We start from the raw sequence: 19,059 nt of genomic DNA, 5'->3' as shown, positions 1-19,059 counted from the left end.
TCCCCGTACATTCCGCCTCGCACCCTCAGAACGTCTGGGCAGCAATCCACCACACAGAGGACATTCTCCACGGCTGCCCCAGCCCTTTGGAATACGCTGCCCACTGAGCTCCGCTCGTCCACCACCCTGGCCCAATTCAGGAAGGACTTGAAAACCTTCCTGTTCCAACAGGCATTCCCCGAATAAAATCCTGTGGGCCTCCCTCCTCTTCCGTGGCCAAGAGGTTGGGCTATGGGGCTTTTTGCTTGTTATTTTTGTATGACTTGCTGCATTTGTATTTTAATTCTTCGTGTCTTCTTATCTTGTAAGGATTGTATTTTAACCTTGTTGTAAGCCGTCCTGATTATAAGAAGGGCGGGATATAAATAAAAATTTTATTATTATTATATGAAGTCCACTTAAAGAGGGCATGTTCTTACTCTCTTGATAGACATTCATATACACTTATGCCATAAAACTGAGAAAACATCAAGAAGTAGCCATGTTGGCCATATAGCAAATCCAATAACATCAAAAATCCACCAAATGGTGATACCTTTATTGGGCCAACCAAAATGCATAATATACATGTTGCTAGCTTTTGACTCTCCACTGGCTTCAAAATATCCCTCCATACCATCTGAACTAACAACAACAACAACAAAAAAGCAAAATGCAGGCCTATGACTAACAACTTCAATCCCCCCCCGGTATGGTTTTTAACACCTTGCCTGATGAAGAAGCCAGTGGAGCTTCGAATGCTTGCAACATGCATATTGTGCACTTTGGTTGGTCCGATAAAGGTATCACTGTTTGGTGGATTTTTGATGTTATTGGATTTGCCATAAAACTGACTAGTTTTTAAGAAGCCACTTCTTGAGGTTTTAATCTTCCAACAAAGGTAAAGTTCTTTCATTTGGACTACAATTAGCAATTATTACACATATACAGTGGTCCCTCCACATTCGCTGGGCTGGACGCCCATGAATGTCAAAAAACCACAAATGAAAAGAAGACTATTCATCTTTCCTAAGAGAACACCTCTCTGGGAATCTCCTTGTCCTCCAGTGCAACTCTGTGGTTAACATCTGTCAGAAGTTGATCATAGAATCATGTTTGAGGACCTACAAATGGCTAGAGAAGGGTTTTCTCTAGGAACTTCTAGGTTCTCCAGGACAACTCTGTGGTCAACATCTGGCAGAATTGCACTGGAGCACCTAGAGATTCCTAGAGAGAACATATTAATCAAAACTGCAAATAATCAAATTCGCCAGAGTCAAGGCTGCAAATGTGAAGGGCCAGCTGTAGTACCTAAATAACAGTACAGGGATGTCTTGAGAAATTCACTGTCCTCTGCCTAAGAAAGGGACAGTTAGCTTCGCACAGGACAGGGGCAGCCTGGATCTCAAGGGAAGTTACTTTCCCGTTGCTAATGGAGTTGAAATTTTATTCCTGTCTTTTATTGCCTTTTGTCCCCGGTCCCCACAAGGCCAAGAAGGGAATTGGCCTCTGCCTACATTGATATCTGAACTACAGTAGAAATATCTGATACAAAGTGTAGTCCTGTGACTTAGAAGCATCACTTTTCCTCTCCTGTATGATTTTAACATCTTTGACCTTATGAAGAAGCCAGTGAGCTTTGAAAGCTTGCATGATGGTTTATTTTTTTTATTTTTATTTTTTGCATTTTGGTTGGCTAGTAAAGGAAACACTCCTTTATGGGTTTTGGATTTTCTTGTACAGCATTTTGCTGCATGGCCAACACATAAATATATTTTCATGGCTACCCCTTTGACATTCTTACTCCTAGAGGCTAATCCAACATTGAAATCTTCTGGCTTTGGTATGAGAGGTCTAGAAGTGATGTTATGTACCGTAGGTTATCATGGGTTAAAAGAATGTTACTGATTTTGTTACATTTTTGAAAATTGCTGCTAACTTTGCTGAAATCTCAGAATGGCAGATGGCTGACACCCATATCAACTCTTTTTAGTGGAAAATTAACAGAGGCTGCTCCACTTGGCATGCTTGAATTGTGATTGATATCATTACATAACATTGGTGTTTAAACTATTTATTTTAAAGATTGCTATGCCACTTTTAAGGACCAAAGTCTTCTCAGAACAGTGTACAGAAAAGAAAAGAAAAAGAGCAAAACTTTTGTCATCATAAAGGAATGATACAATAAAAGAGCAAGCACTGAATACCATAAACCAGTTAAAACCTATCCACAGTACTGGCTAAAAGAGCATCATAACAGAATGCATATTGTCATTGTTGCCAGTTAGATTTTCAAAATCGCACCACATACATAGTGAGAGTTCAGGGGGATGTACAATAAAGACATTGCAAGTTCAGATAAAATCCCAAGGAGCAAAGAAAACCAAACAATAACATTTACAAGGACATCCTATCTTTCCCCTCTCTCCTGACCTCTGTCATGTGAAATTCTCTGAATAGGCAGCAAAGGTTCCTACTTCAGTGTACACAGCAGGAACTTTATCAACTCCTAGAGGATAAAATGTACCAAAAATACATTGTTTAATGAAAACTGAAACACAAGGGCATACAGCACATACTCAACTTTCTTCCTGACCAAATACAATAAACAGCTTGCTGAAAGATGCTGTACAGAGAAACTTCAGGATAATATGTGCTGGGAAAAGGGATAATACTGGCAGTACTAAGACTGCTGGAAGTCACTATATAGGACCTCTGCATCTCACCCAATTCTATAAAATCCCAAACTTGCTGCATGACATTTGGGGGGCAAGGGGGCAGGGGTTGCCAGAGAAGAGAGGGAACCTGGAACTTGGATAATGCAATCCCAGTTGAACATGCCTAAATACATGATAGGGAAACAGCAGCAAAAACAATTTTAAAAGGAGCCGCATCAGAATTTTCAGTCACTGAAAGCTTCTACCAAAAGATAAATAAATCTCAGTCAGTGCTTATAAGAGCAGATTGTTAAACAGGAGACAGAAAATGGAGGGCCTCAGCTAGGATAATAGTGGGGAAGAAACAAGTACAACGTATTTTTCTTAAAGTGGAAAGATGCCGTGGAAAATGTACTTTTTAAAAAGCATCAGTTCATTTGCTCAATCCATACCTCTCTTCCTGTTTTCAGATTCTCTCTATCCTCTTGGAGCCTCCTGTGTTTATAGCACTACGAAGCAGTTTTGGAGGTTTCTCTGTCAGAGATGCAGGGGAAACCCTTCTGTAATAATAATTGACTACAGGCTTCTCCTGACACTCGAATTAAGTGCGGTGGGATAATATCTAAGTGCGGTGGGATAATATCTAAGGCGTGTTACAGAGCGCCCAAGAAGGGCGCTCTGCTGCCGCCGCCAGTTGCTACATCCGGGAACCACCGCGCAGCTCCCGGGCGCAGCAAGAAAGAAGTGCCAAAATGGCGGTTCTTTCTAGGCTGCGGAAGTGGTGCCGTGAGGCGCTAGTCGTGCATAGCGTCTGTGACGTCAAAATGGCAGCCCCCATGTGGACGGGCGCTGCCATTTTGTACGAACTCGGTCCATACTAGGGTTGAGGGGCGTCCGGAAGGGACGCCACTTCTCAACCCTAACACGCCCCTTTCTAACCCTAGTACGCCCCTTCAGCGCGTCTGTAAAGCGTCTAAGGAAGTCTTCCCACTGTATCACTTAGGGATTTTTGTTTGTATTTATTAAATGGCCAGCACAGCTACCCCAGCATGTTTCCCACTGATGCCATTGCAACTGTGTGCATAGTGGGGAAGGAAGCAGCATCTACTCTGATGGGAATGGTGGAACTGCAGGAGGGAGAGGAGGTAAAAATGAAGAGACTTCCACTTGATTAGCATTGAATCTCATCTGTTCTCAGCTACAACAGAGTTTCCCCAAAGTTCAGGTAGGCAAGGACCAAACAGAAATTTATGAGAGAAAGCTGGGGTTCTGGATTGTTCTGTGACCCAGAAATATACTAAACCCAGAAATAAATGTAGCTGGGGGAAATTACTGAGAGGAAAGTGTATTGTTTGTCTGATGATCCTCCACTGTACTTGACAATTTCCAGCTCTCACATACCTGTTAGCTCATTAAAATGCACCACTGATGTCACACATGAACTGATAGGATGGCTTGTTCTGTACTGAAGCACAGACTGTTATTGTTGCTGACTTAAAATTAAGACATTAGTCTAAATCCACTTGCTAGTGCCAGTCAGTCTAAACCCACTGTAGCAATGAGAATTATATAAGCATTGACTTACCATTGAGTCGTATATTCAAATGGCCTGTTGTAGTTGGTACCAATACAGTAGTTGGAGCAACTACTGTACTTGGTAGTTGGTGAGCAACTTTCAGGAGGTAGAGAGCTGTGAAGCCCCCCCCCTCCAGTTTTGGGGGACAAGAAGTTCACTTTTTCCACCCCCAGGAATATCTATAGAGATGTGATTGCCCATTTTGAACCATTTTCAGGCTCCTGGTGACTTAACCATTTTAAAACAGGCAGTTGGGCAGAAATGGCCTATAATACGAGCCATAATTTGCCCACCCTGCTTCTAAAATTTGATTGCTATATTTTGAAAGAACCAGAATGACCTGCTCACAAAAGATTCTACCCATTTTATTTCTTAATGAATTGCTTTCCTGGCCTTGCCTCCTTTTCAGAAAGCTCAGAGTAATGACTCCTGCAGAGTTTTACAGTATAGCTTCCTCTGAAAATGGCCAATTCTGCTGCCCCTCGATCTCAGGCCAATCATCCCTATTTCCCCTAGTAGCCAAGGCCAAAGGAAAGATGGGAATATCAGAGTTATAAAGCACACAGCTGCTTAGTGAACAACTGGTATATTGTCTGCAGGACACAGTTGAGGAAAGATGAAGCTGTGGAAACCCACTGTGCTGTGGAAACCCACTCATTACTCAGTTGTGGACTGAAAAACTGTCCCAAACCCACTCCATTTTCTATTACTAAGCTTGTTTTCTTTTCTTTTCTTTTTTGCCACCCCATGCCTTCCCTGTTGCCTCCTACACTTTGAAGACAATAGAACTCAAGACAGAGAGGAAATAATGTAATTGTTTTCCCAAATACTAGCATAATGTGTTTGTGACTAGTTCTGTCGCAGGATAGTGAATGTACCGTCATGTCTGTTTTTTCACTCTGAACTAGTATTTGGCTGTCCTAGTGTTTTTTTAAGGGTTCCATCTTTATTTGACCTCTGACAGACTTATCCAATAATGGATCCATTTTTTAAAAAGAATATTAGCTTTTGTGTTGTTATTCAGTGCTGGTTCAGCTTGACTCCCACTGACTTTCGTGGTGCTTATTGTTCTCCTGTTTCTTAGGTGGGGCACCGCAGCTTCCTCTTGATCCCTAACTTCCCACTTGTGAGACACCACAGCATTCATTCACCTTGCGATGTCCCTTTCCACACTGAACAGCACTGGCATCTACCTGTAAGGGTAAGGTAAGTCCATCAAACCACAGCACAGTGATTTCAAGGGGTGTCAACTTTTTTTCAATATCCTCGTTGAATGGCTTGGAAGCTGTACAATGAGCATTGAAAACTTCACAGTGGACTTGCAGTTACCTCCACAGGGAAACTCCAGTGCTGTTCAGGAATGGAAGGCTTGTTATAGACAATGCATGCTGGGATGTTCCTTTCTTTCTTTCATGAGGGTCTGAACAGCAGTCAGCATCTGCTTATCCAGTCGCCAGTGGCCTTTTCTCCTGGTCAGGGAGCAGGGTGGGATTAGTAATATCGCTTAGGTTACCTGCCATTTTTGAGGCTATGCTTTAGAGTTGTGCATTATTTTTGTTTCAGTACAGTTATGTGTTTATATATCTGCAGAGTAAGAGACACTGAATAAGTCTGTGTATCTTGCCATTGCATGCCTGTTGTTTTTCTGTGCTTTGAATTTAATCTTATTTTCACCCGTAAGCATTTATGGGAAAATATGATAGATGAAACTATTGATAACCGACTTCCTCACAAAGTCAGTGCCATTTGTTTTACTACAATTTATTTCTAGTGTTTTTTCCTATGTTTTCTATGTCCATACTTTATTTTAGTGAGTGTTCTGTAAATTTTGTTGCTGCCCCTTTTCAAAAATTTCACTTTGAAGCTCAGTGTTTTTGCTTTTAGTTATCTACCATCTCCCTCCCTTCTCCCTCCATTCACTGTTCAAATGGAGAGGATATAAAGAGAATACAGAGGCTGCAGGGCTTAAACGCAAACGGTCTGAAGGTACAGTAATTGCAGATTTGTCTTCTTATCTTCTTGTGTAGGAAGCTTTCCGTTGTAGCTAGCATGTTTTGGTGTAGTGTTGTAGATAGGCACATGCTTTCCTATCTGCATGATAATGATAATTATTCTCTTCCAAAATTGAGGAGGAGAAGAAAGTGCTGTGGGCCTCAGTTTAATCATCACTGCTTTGTTACAGTGGAAATTAGAGGCTGGCACAATGCTCTAACAATGTGTACTAACAATTCATTAGGAATCTAAAACACTCTGTGCATTATTTGCTTCAAATAAACATGGTTCCTTTCTCTAAGGGGAGTGCATGACAGCTTTTAGAAGCTTGGTCAAATTCTCTGCTAGGTTCTAAGCTCAAAATCTCTGCTCATCCCTGAGAATCATTGGAAGATCTTTACCAGATTTCTGTGTCTTAACCACACAGAATTGTGACATGGATAATTAAAGAACTATTAAGCGCCATGTATGCATAGTGTGATATACGTTTATTTGTTAGAAACACTTACATCATGACTCTCTGCCTGATTCCTTTGAGGCCTATAAACAAGAAAAATATTAATACGCTATACTTAAAAACACCAGGATGGTGAAGAATGAAGACTCTGAAGGGAGACAGATGGGTATTGGGCTGGTTGTGTTTTCTTACCGCTAGGTGTTACACAATTTAGTTCATTGCTTTTTTTTTTTTTTTTTGTGCTTATTTGCATTCTTGTCCATTTTACTTTGAGTAAAAACTGTACCAACATTTTCTTTGTGTGAGAAACAAAGTAAGGAATATAATAACTAGAAATGGTGTGCTGATTTTTTATCAAGTCTCTTAAAGTAGCTATAGGACATTTCTTTCTCAAAGTATTTATTGACAGGTCTATTAAAATAGGGATTTGTTTTTGTTTTTGCATTGTTGCCACTGCTTGGGCTTACTTCAGCCTTGATGTAAACTTGCATTTGTCAGCCACTCCCTGACATGATTCATCAAGCCTGTTTTATCGATTTTAAAAACCCCTCATGATTAGCACTAGGCAGGTATTGCCAGCAGTAAACAATTTCTTCTTCGTAGTCTGTCTCTGCATTGCACACATGGGTTCTTCAGCTGCCCAAAGCCCTACTTCAGAATCTCGAGAGCTGTGGTTCCCAACCTTTTTTATGCCCCACACCCCTAGGAAATGTTTGACTAATGTTCACACCCCCTACAAAAGTGATACCACATTTGAGGATGTAGAAGTCTAATTTCTAATTTTTGGACCACAAGTTTAATCACATACAATACTGTGGGTGAACAAACTGAATAAGCTTTTTGAAATATAAGCTTTTATCTAAGTGCATAAAACTTTAAATTGAGCAATTAGATTCTAATTTATTAAGGAAAAAATGTCTGATGACTCATCAGTCAAGGACATAAGCCACTCTTTGTTGCACCCCCTGAAATGCCATCCTTGCCATATGGGCACCCCAGGTTGGGAACACCTGCTTTAGAGCTTCTAGTGCACATTCAGATGGGTTGCTGCTCGGTTCTGCTTTGCCACATCAGTTATGTCTTCACTTGGTGGGTTTATTTACCTCACTGCTGGACAGCAGCATAATAATAGTCAGGCTCGTTGCTTAGTCCTCAATGAAGAACACACTTACCCTTTGCTGATCATGATGCAATTACAAATTTTTATCACTCATAGCATTCCTAGCACTGCAGCCTTGGGCAAATAACAGGCCAAAAGTTATAACAACACAAGGCAAAAAGAGCATTTAGAAATCTGAAAATATGAATGCAGCTTCTCCATTGGAATGGAGAAGCAACAGGCAATAGAAAAGGTTAATTCACCTCACAACTTCACATTTGTCTCCCCCCAAATCTTCTTTTTTTCTTTAAAAACAAAAAGCATGTTCAAGGCTTGCTAGCACACGCTTGCCTTTCCATGCACTGTCTTCTCTGCTTTTGCTCCAGAGCAGTTGCACATAAGTCTTTCCTATCTGCTACACAGATGAGTCATCTTGTTTCAGTCTGTTGTGCTATGGAGTTACTGCACTAGGCTATAAATATTTTACACACCTTGATGAAGGCACCAGATTTTTAGAAATGCATCAAGAGAGATAACCTGATTTTGTATAAGGATACCTCCAGACAGTTACTTGAGGAGCAAGGGAGGGAAAATAACAGAGTAGACGCTCCCTAGTTCTAAATTTGTGAATGCACACTACTGTTGTTTGTAGTAAACTGCCTGTCTAAAATGCATAATCTAGTCTTCACTTAACATGCAGGCTGTGCGTATTCTGCAAACTCATCCTACTCCTGGCCATGTGAAAACTGGACAAGTGAGAGCACAGTGTAGACACATCATAAATAAACAACCTGAACTAAAAGGAATGTAGATTTTAATGTTTGTGCTTTAGAACGGTGTTAAATGGTGGAATGCAGAACAAGGAGGCTTACAATCCATGACCTTTTGGTTTCTGAGCTTCAGTCCATCAGTCAGTGTCAAAGATGGATCAATATTACTAGACTTTTACGAGACCTTATAGGCACCCACTCACTGTCCTTTAAACTAGTATGTAAAGTATTCTTATGAATCAAAAGTACAGGAAATATGCAGATGTTTGGAATACACACAGCCACATACTTGCTTTTGTGTTTCTCTTCCCTTCTTTTTTACTCTTCCTGGCTTTGTGAGAGGTCCTGACCCTCTTCTTTCCTTAAACTAAAGACGGTTCTTTTTTTGCTACAGCTATTCATAGTTTGAAGCTGAGTCGCAACCATGTTGACTGGCACAGTGTGGATGAAGTGTATCTCTACAGTGATGCAACGACCTCTAAAATTGCCAGAACTGTCACTCAGAAGCTAGGTTTTTCCAAAGGTAAGGCTATTTACATTTTAATACATGCTAACAAAATATTTTTTTCACCTTAAATAGTTTTTATTCTGACAAGGAAAAGCAAGTCCATATAAAATTTGAAGACTGAAACAAGTATTTTTATTCTTTGCTCTTGTGTGGAAGCTGTTCAAAAAGGAGTTGGCTCTCCATCCAAATGCGAACTGTAGCCTCTCTGTTATTACCCATTTTTGTAGTTAAGGGGATTATGTGAACTCTGTGGTGGTAGGCACCAAACTAATACTGTCCTGTTCTCTTGAGCAGCTCTTGGGTCAAATAAGGACTTTAAAAAAAATTATAACTGCTGTTTACCAGTGGTGTTGTGTATATTTTAAATTTTAGGCTGTATTGTTTTCAGCTGGCTAGGGGGCATGCTTTTGTATTATGTAAAACTGTTTATAAGCCACCCTGAGGATCAGCCTTGCTGGAAAGACCCAGAAAGAATGTTAAAAACAAACAAAGAAGAAAAGCTTTGGAAGAAAAATGACTGTTGATTTCCAGTACTAACAATAAATACAAACACTGGCATGCTGATTCCTGTTTGTGTTTAAACCATTCCTGGGGTGGTGTGAAAGAGAAAGGGGTGGGAGAGAGGGGAAAGCAACTGAAAACTTTCCTGTTGAATGGTATATACTTCTATTCAGGGTATCCCAAGTTATTAAGTTAAGAACTTCTCTTCTTTAGCACATGACAAAATAAAAGTACACCTCTGGCCTCGTTTGAACAATCATATCTCAGTTTAGTCAGGTAAGTCATACACGAGTCATTTGTCCTGAGATGCAGCCTCTTTGCTCCTCTCTTTGATTGCTTATTCTGTTAATTTGGAAGTCTCTAACTAACAAAAAGTTTCCCATTTTTTCCAAACTGATGGACTCTGGTTATCAGCGTCAGGACAACCCAACCTCAGAGGTAGAGACATCACAAATTCCCAATGTGCATTTGGCAAAGTATTTGTTAGAAAGATGTGTGGCTGCAGACAAATAATGAACAATTCCATATACAAGTGGGCAGCAGCCCAAAAGGATAATTTTGACTCATTAGAAATAAGAAGTAGGCTAGATACTCTTGTCTATTACTGAATGCTTGGTCTACAACAAGATGTAAAAGACCAATTTTACTGAAATACAGTTAGCCATACAAATAAATCACATATATTACCAACCCCGTTTTTCCTTCAGAGGTCTGTGAAAGTGTGTGAGAGAGAACAACTGTACAGATAACACTTCTGCCTGGTCACTTGGAGAATGCTTTTACTTGCCACAGGAGATGAAGGAAGAGGCCTTTTTAACTTGAATTAAACAGTCACCATTGCTTTTCTGCAGCTTCAAGCAGTGGAACAAGGCTTCATAGAGGCTATGTTGAAGAAGCTACACTAGAAGACATGCCATCACCAACAACTCACATTGTGTTTGTTGTCCATGGCATTGGACAGAAAATGGACCAAGGAAGGATTATCAAAAACACTGCCATGTAAGTGCTTCATTTCACTTTCTTGAAAGTCTTTCAGGGATAATTTTTTGTTTTTCTATTTTTAGAAAATGTGCCGCCTTTATATTGTGAATCATCTTGACATGATGCAGTCCTTTCATTTTTCTGTCTTGTAATTTTTAAGCTGCAAGTCTTTTGGCAAAGATACTATGGCCTGTTACAGACTGCCAAAATAAAGCTGCTTTGGGTCTCTTTGGAGGTATGCTATTTAAATGATGCATGGGTCCTGAGAGTCCAGAAGTCACGCCAAAGCCACACTCCATTCCTAAGCACTGGAGTGCAACTTTGGTGCAGCTTCCGGATTCTTAGGATGCATGCATCATTTAAACAGCATACCTCCAAAGAGACCCGAAGCAGCTTTATTTTGGCAGTCTGTAACAGGCCTTTGAATATCACTTTGATATGGCATTTATTTGTTTATTTATTTATTTATTTAAGTGTTAATGCACCAACCTCTAGCCAAAAAGCCTCCCAAAACAGCTTACATATTGTTCATTTGACAGTTCTCTGCCCTCGGGCTTACAATCTAAATAGGACAGACACAAGGAGAAGGGAATGGCAGTGGGGAAAGGGCTTTTAAGTCCAGTAAATTCTGGCCGCTCTTCTCTCTCTCCAGGGCCACAGCAATAGCAGTTGGAATGGAGGGAGGGCCTTTCATCAGCTGATGAACCTAAGCATGATGGAGCTATATGTCTGTCTCTTCTTCTCTCCCTCTTAGGCCACAGATTGGCAGTTGGGATGGAAGGAGGGCTTTCATCTCCTTTTGGACCCAGGTGGCATGATGGAGCTGTGTCTTCCTCCACTGTCCCTCTGCAGCTGGGGCAGTGGCAGTTGGGATGGGGGGAGGGCCTTTCATCAACTAATGAGCCTTAGCATGATGGAACTGTGTCTGTTCTTCTTCTCTCCCTCAGGAAAGGCAGTGAAATAATGCAGGGTCTTTCATCTGCTGAGCCTAGGCATGGCGGAACTGTGCCTGCTTCTTCATTTCTACCTCTGAGGCCAGGGCAGTGGCAGATGGGATGGAGGGAAGGCCTTTCATCTGCTTCTGACCCTAAGCATTATGAAGATATGCTTTCCTCTTCTTCTCTCTCTCTGAGGCCAGAGTAATGGCAGTTGGGATGGATGGAGAGCTGTTCGGATAATGGTCCAGACATTGTTTTGCCATGCTTAATTGCTGTGCTTTGGCATATTTGTGTTAATGTGGAATGATGAGTTATGCTATCCTATTGGTGATATTGGGGAAACAAAAGATCGTATATATCAGTAGTGGCCTGGGATAATGAGCAAAGCTGTGGGAGGAAGTTTGAGCTGTGAAACACGAATGTCATTCTTGGAGAGCTGTAGCTTGGTATTGGGGGGAAATAGAAAGGGATAAGACCTGGGAGGACAATATGTTTTGAGTTGCTGTCAAATGGAGAATTGATTAATTCTAAGTATACTATGTATCTGGGTAAAAGCTTTTCTGAATCTGCTGAAGGTTTGTGTTTCTGGAGCAGAGTTAGCCTGTATATTACAAGGGCCTTTCATCAGCTACTGGAAATATAGTTTAGCACGCTGTTTGCTGTATTCCATTTTCTAGTGGGGTTTTCCCCACTAAAATTAAGGCAGACTTACTGGTATCACCTTAAAATAACATTGTTGCTGGTCAACAACAACAGTCATAATCAGACTGTAGTGTGTTGGATAATTTCTGGCCAATGTTTTGTGTTTCATTTTTGGGCAAAGTGGTTGTGTAAATGATGTTTTTCTAGCAGGACTTTGGTCTTTTTGGATGAAGGGGACTATCTACTAGACCTTCTTTTCACTTCTAGGACACATTTTAACACAAAAAAGACCTTGGTAGGCAGCCTACCATGGGAGCTAGAAGTGCCATTGCACTGCCTTTTGTACCATACTGTTGAGCATAGTAGTCTCTTGAATGCTTTTCTAAGTAGAGGTGATGTTAACAGTGATTTCTTCCCCTCCCTGGAAGGCAGGTTCTAGGAGGTAATCTACTGGATACTTGGCCTGTGATGTCCTACAGAGATCTGTTTTGTGTGCCTTGCTAATGAGCATCATCATAAAACCATTGAGGGAGAATATCCAAGAAGGTTGGGAAATTGTTACTAATCAGTAGATGACATACAATTCCCATTCTTTTTCATTTAAGGCCAGGGAAGCTATGCACTTCCCATTGCTAGCTTCTCCTGCTATAGAATACAACTGAAGCTTGTAACTAGCACTAATTTCAGGAAGCATGTAATTTCATGCCTGGAACTATCTTCACTGAGTACTCTTATCTTTCAGGTGTATTTACGGTGCTGTTTATTACCTTTTAAATCCGTAGAATGAATCTAGAGGTTTAATGGTTTATGTACAGAATCAGCACACTTTAAACACTGGCTTCCTATCTATGAATTGTGATCATTTTCTTGCAGTCAGGTTGAAAGACTTTGGGGCATATCTGGGCATCAAATGAGGTTCAGTTGGTGGGAACAGCATGCAGATCTTTTGCCTTTCTGCCTTGTGGCATGCATCATGGCAAAATATTTCTTTTTAGGCAAATATTAGGCTTGCTTTTTTAATTATTTTTATCATCTCCTAGATAGTTTCCCTGCCTACTTTTATACATATTTATTGGGATGTTAGCTGCTTTTATTATTGGCAAAGTCATGCCCATTCAAATAGACTTTTGGCTTTTAGTGTAATTCAGTTACTGAAGTAAGTTTTAACTAGCACACTGTTTATTCTCTATTGAAAGCCGAGTTCTTGTTCTCCAGAATTATTCATTCTGAAATGTATAGCTGCCTGTTCCTTAGGATGGTAAGCAATTCTATTTTAGTACCAAGCTTGGCAATAATGCTGTATTGATTTAAGTGCTTTTAGTCACAAGGGAATGTGTCAGGATTTACTTTAAATTAGTAAGTCAAAAGATGGTGCTTGAGATGGTAAACAAAATATTTGATAGTCTGGTAATGTGACTGTATAGCAGGAGCAAAATTCTGGCCTTTAAACAAATTGCAAGGTGTCTGATAAATAGAAGAAAATATTGCAATCCAGAATAAAACAGTATTGAGTCCTTTGTCCTAGAACTCTGGAACCTGGAGTCAGTCCTGTTAGACAAAGAATTATTGTTTGGAAATTTTACTGTCTTTAATCATCTTTAGTCTAGTAGTGACATTCTCATGTTTTTAAAAATCTGGGCAGAAGGAGTAGATGGGGAGAAATATGGGGGGTTCGTTCTTTCATTTTGTTTCATTTTTCCAAGCCCTGAAACTCAAGACAACTTAAAAATTAAAATATGCAAATAAAAGTTTGCTTCACTAAAAACATACACAAGTTCAGATATAATTATAATATGAATAGAATTAAGAACATTTTAAAAGCCATGCCCATTAAAAAGCCATTAAAAATGAAACAAGGCAACAGATTGTTAACAGCTCTGTCCTTGTAAACAGTTAGCTCCCGAAGACTCATTGAAACAAGAGGGGCCATTACCTAATCATTAGTCTCATTACGGGAGAAAAGGGGAGATATAAATTGATGGTGATGATGATGATGATGATGATGAGAAAACAACTGTATGATGCAACTTTCTGTTCTTGAAAACTGCATTTACACACATACTGGACAAAAACTATTCCACATTTTTAAAGATCTTTTTTGGTATGTTGTTTAAGTATAGGTATATTGACAGTTTATTTTAAGAAAGTGCAGCTTCCTTTATTTTGGAAAAACACAACTTGATTTTGCCCAGGTTTTAGCACAATCATACCTGTATCCTAAATGAAGCCCTTCCATGTGATTGCCACATCATCATATGACAGTCTTTCGGTTGTGTGACAAGGTTAGGAATTTTGTTATTCTTTGACTGAAATCTCTCCTTGACATTTGTTTAAGGACTCAGCAAATTCCAGCAGCCAAACAAGACTCCACTCAGGGCTGCAGTTAAGATCACTAATTCAAGAGAGTGATTGACAAAGACATCTTGTCCTTTAACAGTGGAACACTTAAGCCTTCAATTGTACACCAGTCCATTTAGACTGAGAATGAAAACTCTGATATTAAATTTATCTGTGTGGTTTGAGAAGATGCCATGAAAGATGGATATAAAATATAAATCTTCAGTTTACCTTTAGGTCCCTGATTTGAGGAACTTCTCTCCATTACAGTGAAGGAATTTCCCTAGAGACACGATACGTAGGAACAGTTCACATAAGAGACTCTTTATATGCAGACTTTCAATCTTTGCAGACTGGTTTACATTTTTGTGCCTTTGGAAATTCAGTTTAGGATTGTTGTTCCATGCCTTGAAGCCAACTCCAATTTATGACAACCCTATCCTATGTTTTTTTCACCAGACTTTTTCCAAGGAAGTTTGCCATTGCCTTCCTCTAAGGCTTAATGGGTATGAATTGCACAGGTCACTCAGTGGTTACCATGGGTGAGCAGAGGTTTGAAACCTGTTGTCCTGGAAGCCATCCCAACAATCAAAACTACTATATGATGCTGGCTCTCAATTTGGGATTCAGTAGCCTAAATAATGTTTCCTGCAGACATTGTGCCCTCTAACTTGTGCTCTGTCAAATAGAAAGCAGAAGAGTTGCAGAATCTACTCAGTGTCACAAAATGGCCTTGTGTGCTGTGGCATCCTGCCTTGTCCCATGACTGTGTCATGTGTGACACATACTTGTAGCAAACTGGTAATTAAAAGCATGGGCCGCCATTTATACAAATTTCCAAGCTGTGTAATTTGTTTCAGAGAATTCTAAGCATGTGCTCATGACCTGCACATGTGAAAATAAATATGTAATCTTCACATATTCATTCTATGCATGGTGCCCCCTTACTAGGCTCAGTATTTCACATCTGTTGCAACTGTTACATGGATTTGTAATTGGTTGACCGGCCAAATCCAAAGGGTGCTCAATAATGGCTCCTTTTCATCCTGGAGAGAAGTGACCAATGAGGTCCCACAGGGCTCTGTGCTGGGCCCAGTACTGTTCAACATCTTTATCAATGACTTGGATGACAGAATTGGGGGCATACTTATCAAATGTGCAGATGACACCAAATTAGGAGGAATAGCTAATACTCCAGAGGACAGGATCAAAATTCAAAATGACCTGAATAGCCACAGCTAACAAAATGAACTTCACCAGGGAGAAATGTAAGGTACTGTACTTAGGGCGAAAAAATGAAATGCACAGATACAGATATAGGATGGGGGACACATGGCTTAAGGAGACAACATGCGAAAGGGATCTAGGAGTCCAAGTAGACCACAAGATGAACATGAGTCAACAGAGCGATGCGGCAGCTAACAAGGACAATGCGATTTTAGGCTGCATCAATAAAAGTATAGTTTCTAGATCAATGGAAGTCATAGTGCCACTATATTCTGCTCTGGTCAGGCCCCACCTGGAATATTGTGTCCAGTTCTGGGCACCACAATTTAAAAAGGATGTTGAAAAACTGGAGCGTGTCCAAAGGAGGGCGACTAAAATGGTGAAAGGTCTGGAAACCATAAAGCCCTATGAGGTACGCCTTAGGGAGCTGGGGATGTTTAGCCTGGAGAAAAGAAGGTTAAGAGGTGATATGGTAGCCCTGTTTAAATATTTGAAGGGATGTCATATTGAGGAGGGAGCAAGCTTGATTTCTGCTGCTCCAGAGACTAGGACCCGGAGCAATGGATGCAAGCTACAGGAAAAGAGATTCCACCTCAACATTAGGAGGAACTTCCTGACAGTAAGGGCTGTTCAACAGTGGAACACACTCCCTCGGAGTGTAGTGGAGTCTCCCTCCTTGGAGGTCTTCAAATGGAGGCTGGATGGCCATCTGTCGGGGATGCTTTGACTTGGATTTCCTGCATGTCAGGGGGTTGGACTGGATAGCCCTTGCGGTCTCTTCCAACTCTATGATTCTGTGAAAGTCCGGCCCAGTAAGTTTATTGCCCAGCTCATTCGCTCCCCCCCCCCCCCCCCCCCCCGACAATGAACAATTGGTCTGTATGTATGTATTAGCCTTTATTTATTTAGCATGAATAAAAAGGTCTTTGCCTGCATGTCCTCCCTGGGTAGGGAAGTCCAGAGTCTGGAAGCAGTCACCAAGAAATGGAATAAATCAAATAAATACCAAGATATAGGGAGCCAGGTAGGGACCATTATGTAGCCATGGTACAATTTATAGGTTCTGAAGACTCTTGAGTGAATCACTTAAGTTGGTCTGCCCCTGAACAATCTGCCCAGAGGATATTTCTGCTGTGATCAGTCGCTCTGCCAAAACCCATCAATTCTTGGAATAGTGAACTAATTCTGAAAAATTACATGATAGGCATTTTCTCCCACCTGCCATAATCCGTTCTTCCTCCTACCTTACCTAGAAGTTAGAAGCACTGAGGTAGATGGGACAACTAGCACAGATGAAGGAGAATTTATAAGAAGATTCAATCAAACACTGCTTGGGGAGTCGAAGGCTTTCATACCCGGCATCCATAGTTTTTTGTGGGTTTTTCAGGCTATGTGGCCGTGTTCTGCAAGAGTTTATTCCTGATGTTTCGCCAGCATCTGTGGCTGGCATCTTCAGAGAATGCTAACCTGGAAGAGAGAGAGAGAGAGTATTTATTAATTATACTGTGTGACCCTGGGTGAGGAGGAGTGATTCCCATGTTAATCTGTGTATTGTTTTGTTGTTGATGGCCTCCTCAGGGTAAGAGGATATGCAAAAGAGGACTAGTGTCTACTTATTGGTGATCATTGTTTGCTGGGAAAGCCTCTGACCCTGAGTGGTTTCTCATTTGCATTTACTGAGTCCTGGTTTTGGTGTCCTTCAGGACTGGTAGCCAAACTTTATTTACTTTGAGGGTTTCTTCTTTCCTGTTGAAGTTGTCCAAGTGTTTGTGGATTTCAATGGCTTCCCTGTACATTCTGACCTGATAGTTGTTGGCATGGTCCAGAATTTCAGTGTTTTCAAACAGCATTTTATGTCCAGGATGGTTTGTGGCATGTTCTGCTACTGCTGATTTTTCTGGCTGGCCCTGTCTGCAATGCCTCTCGTGTTCCTTGATTCGTGTTTGGACACTGCACTTGGTGGTCCCTATGTAGACTTGTCCGCAGCTGCATGGTATGCGGTAAACTCCTGCGGCTGTGAGAGGGTATGTCTTGTCCTTTGCTGAGCATAACATTTGCTGGATTTTCTTGGTCGGTTTATAACCATTTGGAGGTTGTGCTTATTCACCACTTTGCCTATTCTGTCTGTGACTCCTTTGAAGTATGGTAGAAATACCTTCCCTTTGGGTGGTTGCTTGTCTTCACACCTCTGGGTATTTCTGGGTCTGGCAGCCCTTGTCTGAGCTGGAATAACCATTCGCCTGTAGAGCCTGGCCTAGGTGCTTCAATTCCAAAAAATGGGGTTCACAGATGCATTTTGCCCAGTGTACTAGCATTTTGATTGTGCTTCTTTTTTGTCCTGGGCAATGTTTGGAATTCTTGTGCAGGTATCTGTATGTGTAGGTTTTCTGGATACTGTGTGACCCAAATGTTGGCTTGGTTTGCGGATGACTAGGCCATCCAAGAATGACAGTGTTCCTTCCTTTTCTTTTTCCATAGTGAAATGTATGTTAGGGTGGATGTTGTTCAGATGGTTCAGGAACATGGCCAGATCTTCTTCTCCATGGCTCCAAATGGTGAAAGTGTCATCCACTGCTTGAGGACTTTTTATTACAGTATATGCCTCATGGTGGCAAGAGTTTCACATTTCCCATTCCCATGATTCATTGTGCAACATTCAGAACAGTACAGCAGGTTTTATTCTAGAAGAGGATCACAGGATTAGAATCTATAGAAATTCACTGTGACAATGTAACAGACTAAAACTTCATGTAAACTTCTGACTCACCTTAACGATGAAGTCTTTAAGCACCATTTTTTAAAAAACATGTACAGTACACTGGAATTACAAACCAGTTTTAAGACTTCTAGGCAAACATGGTGCAGTGAAGGAGAAGAATGTGAAAGACCCAGGTTGGAAAAAATTCTGCTTAACCATGGGTTGCTCTTTGTAGTGTCTTTACTCATACCTGCTACCCAGATAATCACAATAAACAGAAAGCCTTCTTGGTCTATTGAGAATGATTGAAAAATAAAGCATGGAGATAATTTATTCAATTAAATGTATGCTATTATCTCAAATTTTCCAGGATGCGAGATACTGCAAGGAAAATAGAAGACAAATATTTTTCCAATCATGCAACGCATGTTGAGTTCCTTCCAGTTGAATGGAGATCCAAACTTGCACTTGATGGAGGTACTTTTACAGTTGAAGACATTTATTGGAGCAACTAGAACAACAGTGCTTATATTTGTCAAATAGTGGTCTTTGTTTTAGATCTGACAGTAGCTTTCAAACTTCCTTCTGTCAAGTGTCTTTTTCAGGGTCACCTGCCAGGGAGCCTCTGTCATATTGCAAAGGCTTCCTGATCATTTTCTGGATTGTTCTCTCAGCTCACAAAGGGTGCTGCTTGGGT

The 19,059-nt window shown here is 40.7% G+C and overlaps 1 protein-coding gene across 1 annotated transcript in view; it reads left to right on the top strand.

Moving 5' to 3' along the window:
- Positions 1–19,059, top strand: part of DDHD1 (DDHD domain containing 1) — a 70,314-nt gene that overhangs the window by 27,788 nt on the left and 23,467 nt on the right. The window contains 4 exon segments of the mRNA XM_042462059.1: positions 6,097–6,198; positions 8,925–9,053; positions 10,391–10,538; positions 18,733–18,839. Coding sequence (XP_042317993.1) covers positions 6,097–6,198; positions 8,925–9,053; positions 10,391–10,538; positions 18,733–18,839 — 486 coding nt within the window.

This window comes from Sceloporus undulatus, chromosome 1 (genome assembly GCF_019175285.1).
Source record: "Sceloporus undulatus isolate JIND9_A2432 ecotype Alabama chromosome 1, SceUnd_v1.1, whole genome shotgun sequence".
NCBI classification, from domain to species: Eukaryota; Metazoa; Chordata; class Lepidosauria; order Squamata; family Phrynosomatidae; genus Sceloporus; species Sceloporus undulatus.
The sequence above is the reverse complement of the archived record's forward strand: the minus strand, read 5'-3'. Positions and strand labels throughout refer to the sequence as shown.